Source organism: Dromiciops gliroides, chromosome 4 (genome assembly GCF_019393635.1).
Source record: "Dromiciops gliroides isolate mDroGli1 chromosome 4, mDroGli1.pri, whole genome shotgun sequence".
NCBI classification, from domain to species: Eukaryota; Metazoa; Chordata; class Mammalia; order Microbiotheria; family Microbiotheriidae; genus Dromiciops; species Dromiciops gliroides.
In genome coordinates this window covers 70,537,360-70,545,108 of record NC_057864.1, presented here as the reverse complement: position 1 = coordinate 70,545,108, position 7,749 = coordinate 70,537,360, and the positions used below count along the sequence as shown (strand labels likewise).

General features: G+C 44.1%; 1 protein-coding gene across 5 annotated transcripts in view; it reads left to right on the top strand.

Annotated features, from left to right (window-relative positions):
- Positions 1–2,426: 2,426 nt before the first annotated feature.
- LOC122726762 (protein transport protein Sec16B) overlaps positions 2,427–7,749 on the top strand; it is a 51,252-nt gene continuing 45,929 nt past the window's right edge. For 2 of the 5 annotated variants that reach the window (XM_043964703.1, XM_043964699.1), the window contains exons 1-2: positions 2,460–2,606; positions 5,618–5,969. In XM_043964703.1, the coding sequence (XP_043820638.1) occupies positions 5,683–5,969 (287 nt within the window). In that variant the 5' untranslated portion in view covers positions 2,460–2,606; positions 5,618–5,682. Of the gene's footprint in view, positions 2,438–2,459; positions 2,607–3,325; positions 3,809–5,617; positions 5,970–7,749 lie in introns of those variants that run through there. The other 3 variants (XM_043964700.1, XM_043964701.1, XM_043964702.1) reach the window with 3 other exon arrangements.

Sequence of the window (7,749 nt, the reverse complement as noted above, 5' to 3'; positions counted from 1 at the left end):
TGGCCTTAGACACTTACTAGCTGTGTGACCCTGGGCAAGTCACTTAACCTCTGTTTCCCTTAATCCACTGGAAAAAGAAATGGCAAATCACTCCAGTATCTTTGCTAAGGAAACCCCACAAAGAGCATTGGTGTGTTATGGTCCATGGAGTCACAAAGAGTTGGAAACAACTCAACAGCAACAGTTTTTATATAGCTCTTTAAGATTTGCAAAGTGCTTTACACGTTATTTCATTTCATCTTCACAATAACCCTATGAGGTAAGTTGCTATTCTTATGCTCATCTTATAGAAGAGAAAACTGAGGCTGAGGTTGAGTAGCATGCTGGGGTTACATAGTCAGGATCTGAAGTAGGAATTTGAACACAGGTCTTTCTGCCTCAGATCCAGCACTCTATTTACTACAATCACCAATGATGATCCCAAACCATCTCATTTCCAAGGTCTTGACCTGAAATTCCCCTTCTTTGATCATAAACTTCTAGCCTTCCAACTCTCTTCCTCTGTGGTCCTCCCTATCCCTCCCATCTCTCCCAGTCAATCAGCCTGCCTGGCCTCACTTTTCTCTCTTCACAGTCTATTCTATAATTAACCAGTTTGTTATTCTCTACCTTTAATCCCCTTACTTTGGTATTCTTTTATTATTCTGTTGTTGTTGAATCATTTCAGTTATGTTGGACTCCCCATGACCCCATTTGGGGTTTCTTATTAGCAGAGATACTGGAGTAGTTTGCCATTTCCTTCTCCAGATCATTTGACAGATGAGGAAACTGAGACAAACAGGGTTAAATGACTTTCCCAGGGTCACACAGTTAATAAGTGTCTGAGGCTAGATTTTAACTCAGGGCCTCCTGATTCCAGGGTTGGTGCTCTATCCATTGCACCAACTAGCTGCCTTAAGAATTTATTCTTATGTTATTCTGGGGTCCTGCTAATCCTCAACCTTGGGTCCTGCTAATTTTCAACCTTGGGTCACTGCCACCACCTGCCTTCTTTAATTCCAATCCAGGGTTTCTAGGAATGTGGCTGGCTGGAGGTAGTCATACAATGATTTGCTGCTGGGGACCACTACAAATTCCACCCATCTAATTGCAACCTCCTTTATGGTTGCATGTCAATCACTTTATCCTTTTCTAATTGACTCTAGCATATACCCCACAGAAAATGTTTCCATGTTTCCAAACTTTCCTTCTCTGTCTGTCTGTCTGTCCGTTCATCTGTCTGTCTCTGTCTCTCCCCCATCCCAACTTTCCTGCTTTACTGAGAATACTGAGCCTGTCTGCCATAAACTGTCTGGTCTCTCCTCACTCTATACCTCAAAACCTCCCAAAGCTCCTTCTAGCCTTTCTTTTGTCTTGTCTCAGAGGATAACTTGATAAGTTTACAAAGTTGTAATCTTTGGACTCCTTGCTCATCCACACCTCTTCCTAATGGGTATGGACATGCGCACCCCCCCCCCCCCCCCCCCCCCCCGCACCTACTATTGACAACTACTGTTTAAGTCTTAATGACAGGGTCTGTTAGAAGGTGAATGGCCTGGTCTGGGGCTACCCCTTGGTACCTCCCAGGGGATGGGTTTCAGTAACTGAGCTTGAAACCTTAAGATGATTTCATTGGTTTGGACTTGGCGGAGGGAGTGGGGAGGGGGGAGAGGAACCACTTCTTTGTGTGGGTCTATAGAAGTGAACCAGCGGAGCTCCTCGGCCCCTTTGGCTGCTTTCCTGCTTTCTCCTTTCTTCTGCAGAGGTTTGGAAAGAGTAAGAGAGAAGTTAGGTCCTTGGAGGAGGGGTGTGTAACACCCTCTTTCCCCCATCTGCCCTCCTTATGCTTAGAGCGGCCATGTCATAAGATGAGACAACAGAAGTAGAAGTAACAGAATCAGTTCCTCCTTGGAACAGGAGATCCCATTTTATGTTTGCATTTTCTCTGAGCAACACAGGCATTTTGAAGCCGACTGAAAAGTATGTCTCCTACTTACGTCAAATTAGGGGAGTTCTTCTGTGAGAAGGGATTTTTAATAGTTTTAGTAAATGCCATCTCAAGGGCTCTTGTGTTGGGCATTTTAATAATTTCTCTGAAGAAAACAGATTAAATAATACACTAGACCCAAAGAAAGGAAAAGCAAAAGAAAAAAAGGCAGGAACAAACACTTTCTTTCAACCCTGATGACAATCCTCCGGGTGGGCTCAGTCTGTTCTGATGAAAGAAAAGAAAGCACGGTAGGGGGGCAGCGGAATTAGCTTTGGAGACTCCTCTTTCACTCACTCGATTGCTGTGAGGCTTTAGATGTTTGCCAAGAACCTGAGCAGCTCAGGCCCAGAGCAGGGAACCTGACAGGGTTCTGAGTAAACAGTCGTAGACAGGTCATCCCAGAGGCAGCTAGCCTGCCTGGACTTTGCCCTGATTAATCAGTCCAGGAGAGGCCGGGCAGTTGTAAAGGTAACTGTGAGATTCCGTGAGAGTCAGGGGACAGGTAGGGATCAGTGGATGTGGCAACTGGACTTTGACAGTTTCTTCCAGGAGAGAAGAAACTGACCGGTTCCAAGGAGGTTTTATAAAGCTACGGCAGTTGGAAGGTGGGGACCTGATCCGAGCTGGTGTATGCACGGTATGGTATGGCTCATATTGGGCCCTTTGTCCTGGCTTTGGCTGGGGACCTCCTGTGACAGTCAGCTTTGAAATGACAATTCAAGGAGTGTCGTTTATTTTGGTGTGTAGGTAGTATCGGGCTCAATGTCGCTGCTCTGTTGGGTGGCTCTTGGATACCTTTCAATTCTTTTCCTTGAATGTGGGGCTTTGTTCATCGGAATCATTAGATATTTAATTCATTGAGCATTTATTAAGCACCTGCTCTGGGCTAGGAACCATTCTGGGCACTGGGGATACAAAGACAAAAATGAAAAAAAGTCTCTGGCCATAAGAAGCTCTCATTCTATTGCAAGAACAACACGTATGTAGAACATTAAATACAAAATCTTTATAAGGTAATTTCTGGGTGGAGGGCGCAGGTCTATTATCAAGAATAGGGAGCTTTAGACTTGGAAACCTACAGTTGTGAATCAAAGGGGTTCCAAGTAGAGCCAGAGGGCAGTAGATTGTCATGCCCTCCCCAGAAGCAGTGGGTATGTTGATTTGATGATCAGTTCCTGATCGATAAGTGGGAGGGGCAGGGGAGTTGTTTTGTCAAAGAACGACACGTTTTGATTTCTGCAATGCCAATTGACTGTGGTGGGTCTATCCAGAGGATAGGGAGACTCTAAGTAAGACTTTAGGGAGACTCTAAGTAAGAAGTGCGATTGTAGGGATCCTACTATGTTCTGATGACATGAAGCCCAGGAGAGTCTCTGGAGGTCACAAAAGCCCTTTCATTGTGTTCAGAGTCATCATGTCTGCTCTCTGTAGGTTTGACACAAAGGGCTTTCATTGCACCTTGTTTTGGCTATGGGGAGGGGGTGGTTCTGCTTAGACAAAGCCTCAAATTGTGAGTGTAACTGAAGAAGGGGTCTGCTGTTAGAGACTAAGAGTTCCCATGCCAGTCCTTTGTGGAGATTCCAGGAGTGCATTTTCTCTGCTTGATGCTAAGTTTTGGGTTTGTGGTTCTCATCCATGACTGGAGGATGCCCACATTGGTTAAATGTATCCTTTTAACTTTTAGGTCTGGTGGGAATTTTGATCTTATGCTTGGAGTTTTAAGGGTAGAGCACAGTAGACTAGACTGCTGAGAACCCCGGCATCTTGAAATGCTTCCTGAGGGAGAAGAGGGCATAAGGATTGAGTTGGCCCCAGGAAATCAGAAAACAGACTATATAGGTAAGGATGGGATCCATTCCCAGATATTACATGGGAGGCAGTTGGTCACTAAGCATTTCTTAAGCACCTATTATGTGCCAGGCACCATGCTAAGTGATGGGGATATACAGAAAAGCAGAAGACAATACCTGCCCTCAAGGGGCTCACAATCTAATGGGAGAGACAAGTAAACACATATATACAAACTATATACCAGATATAGATGAAGTTATCAACAGAAGGAAGGCACTAGAATTAAGAGGGACTGAGAAAGGCTTCCCGTAAGAGGTGGGATTTTAGTTGGCACTGGAGAAGCCAGGAGGCAGAGATGAGGGGTGGTGGGGGGAGCATTCCAGGCATGAGACAGCCTGAGAAAATAACTGGGGCCGAGAGATGGAGTGTCTTGTTTGTGGGACAGCAAGGAGGATGGGGTCACTGCATCGAAGGAAATGTAAGAAGATTGCAAATGTAGGGAGAATTTAGGTTTTGAAGGGTTTTAAATAACAAACAGAAGATTTTTATATTTGATTCTGGAGGGATTGGGAGCTAGATGAGTTTATCGGATATAGGTCTGATGTGGGCAGACCTGTTCTTTAGGAAAATCACTTTAAGCAACTGGATGGAGGATGGATTGTAGTGGGAAGAGACATGGCAGGCAGATTCACCTGCAGGCTATTGCAATAGTCCAGTAGTGAGGTGATGAGGGCCTGAACTGGAATGGGGCAGAGTCATAGGAGATGTAGTAAAGAGGACTTGACAAGTGTTGACAGCAGATTGGATATGGGGATACAGGGGTGAGTGATAGGAGACAAGAACAGCAACTAGGTTGCAAGCCTAGGGGCCTGAGAGGATGCTGTTGCTCTTGACAGTAATAGGGCGGGGTTGGATATAGCTATAGATATGATACTGACTCGAGTCCCAAGAAGAGAACTTGAGTAGTGGAACATGAGGGATTTCTGGAGAGAATTTATTTCCCATGTAGCTCAGTGTATGGAGCACTGGATCTGGAGTCAGGAAGACCTGAGTTCAAATCCTACTAGCTGTGTGACCCTGGACAAGGGCCACTTAACCTCTGTTGACCTCAGTTTTCTTATCTGAAAGTGGGGCTAATAATAGCACCTCCTTCTGAAGGTTGTTATAAAGCTTCATACATGCTAGCTATTATTAGAATGAGCATGCCTTTCAGCTTTTCTCGTTGCTGGAAGTTAAGTAGGAGGATCCGTGCTGAGTTACTTAGGGATATAGGAGTGATATCTTTTGGGGGAAGAAGCTTCACTTTCTTTCTACTTAAAGAATACCCTTAAAAAAAAAAAGAATACCCTTGGCTGCTCACACTGAAATCAAAAGACTTCTTTGTATCTCCCAAAGGACCTTTCATATTCGTTGAATGAATTGAATGAATGAATGAATGATGCATGTGTGAACAAATGAATGGATAGATGAATAGATGGATGAATTAATGAGCAAATCTGTGGTACAATACAGCGCCAATCTGGTAAATTGATTTATATCAGCTTTTTAAAATAGTCAGCTCCCATGATTCCCTCTCCATTAACTGGCTTAGATACATTTCTCCTATTGTTTCTAAATACGATGAATATAATTGTCAAACAAGTTACTTAATTCATAAGCTTGTTCCACGATTTTCAGGTGTCTGAAGTCCTCTGCATCTGTCTGTAATAGTGTCTTGGGAAGCAGGTGGAGATGGTTATTCTTTTGTGTTCAGCCTAACACTTGACCACCTATAGACCTGTGTTCTTAAATTCTGATGAGGTTGATGAGAATGAGGGGGGTGATGATGACGACTATTGTTCTCTCTTTTGTCCACAGGAAAATAAAGCAGCTTCAGCACTGATTCAATTAAAACTCAAGAGGAACTCTGAGCACAGCCAGGAATGGAGCCCTGGGTTCCTATTGCAAAGCCTCAGCCCCAAAGAAGGCCTGTAGCACAACCTAAGGGGCTTCACAGGGGTGGCTATCACAAGTCCATCATCCCTCATTCTCAGCAAAGTGGTGAGAAGTTCTACCAGTGGTCAGACCTTCGAGGGGGCCCTCCACCATGGCCAAATCAATGGGCCGACTACCAGCGGCCAAGCCATCCATATAGGCCAGGGGATCAGAATAGGCCTCATTCTAGGAATGAGTATTATGAAGGTGGTTATCCCAGTCAGCTCTATCCCAGGTAAGTCTTTAGGACTTGGGTAGAACCAAAAAGTGGGAAAGAAATTGTTTAAATCTTAGGATTTTGATAGCTGCAGTTTCTTGAACAAGCTAGGTGGAGAGACTTTCTTTCTTTGTTTACTTTTCACTTTTTCCCCTCCTCCGTACTGTTTCCTTAGCAACTTATCCCCTTTGTCTGTGCCAAAGTCTTTTTGCTCCCAAATTGGTTACAGTGACTGAAGATAAATGGCTGTAAACTCAACCCATTCCTTTGTCTTATTTCTTCCCCTGCAACCCCTTTGTGAATTTACAGCCATGTGACCAATAATAAAGGTTTAACTAGGAATTAGAAGACACTGACAGTCAGACAGGAAGATATGGCTCTGCTGTCTGGGAATCTCAAAGACAAAAATCTTTAGCCTACAGAAAGGCCCTTATTCCAAGCAAAGTCATAGCAATATGTGTACCCTGGGTGAGCACTACAGGACACTCCTAAACATGAAATGTACTCTCAGTCCCTGCTTCTCCCCGACCCCCAACTTTTAAGGTCAATTTCACTTGAGATAAAGTGGGAGGGGAAGGTCTTAGAATACCAACACTTGGGGTCAGCTGGGTGGTGCAGTGTACAAAGCACTGGCCCTGGATTCAGGAGGACCTGAGTTCAAATCCAGTTTCAGACACTTGACACTTACTAGCTGTGTGACCCTGGGCAAGTCACTTAACCTTCATTGCCCCACAACACTACCACCCCCCCCCAAAAAAAGGAAAAAGAAAAAAGAAAAGAATACCAACACTTGGTGTGGAGGCAGAAGCTGCCTAGATACTAAAAGGCTGTTGTTAATGGGGCCAGAACAGTGTGGTCTTTACTGGACTTTGACTACCCTGGGTCAGCAAGAATGGAGGGATAATGCCATTTGGTAGCTTCTTTTTTTTTTTTTTTTTAAGTGAGGCAATTGGGGTTAAGTGACTTGCCCAGGGTCACACAGCTAGTAAGTGTCAAGTGTCTGAGGCCAGATTTGAACTCAGGTCCTCCTGAATCTAGGGCTGGTGCTCTATCCACTGTGCCACCTAGCTGCCCTGGTAGCTTCCTTTTTTAAACCAATTATTCTTGTTAATGGAGAGAGGCAGAGTAGTGTGGTAGATGGAAAACCAGCCTTGGAAATCCGGTAGACTTGGTTCAAATTTCACCTTTGACCCATCCTTTGCTGTGTGACCCCGGGCATCTCAGTGCCCTTGAAAACTAAGACTTTTGCCTATATCAAGACAAATCACAAGTCTAAATCAAAGGGGGAGGGGGGATAATTCTTGCTAACTAGGTGCTAAGGTCAGTTGTTTCCAGGTTACTGAAGGACTCAATGCAATGGGTACCCTCCAAATTTTGGCACCTTGGGCAGAGCCCTGATCGATATTCTCGCAGTGGGCTAGTCTGGTCTGACTTGGTGGTGACATCATTCATTTCTTACTGTTATGACTACTTCAGCAGTTTCAGAAAATATAAAATATCAGAAATAAATGACAAATGCTACAAATTCAGAAAGCAGAGGGTTTTGTTTTGTTTTGTTTTTTTAGTGAGGCTATTAGGGTTAAGTGACTTGCCCAGGGTCACACAGCTAGTAAGTGTTAAGTGTCTGAGGCTGGATTTGAACTCAGGTACTCCTGACTCCAGGGCCAGTTCTCTATCCACTGCTCCATCTAGCTGTCCCAGAGGTTTTTTTCATAAAAGTATTTTATTATTCTCCAGTTACATGTAGAGGTAGTTTTCATATTTTTATTTTTATTTTATTTTATTTTTGCGGGGCAAT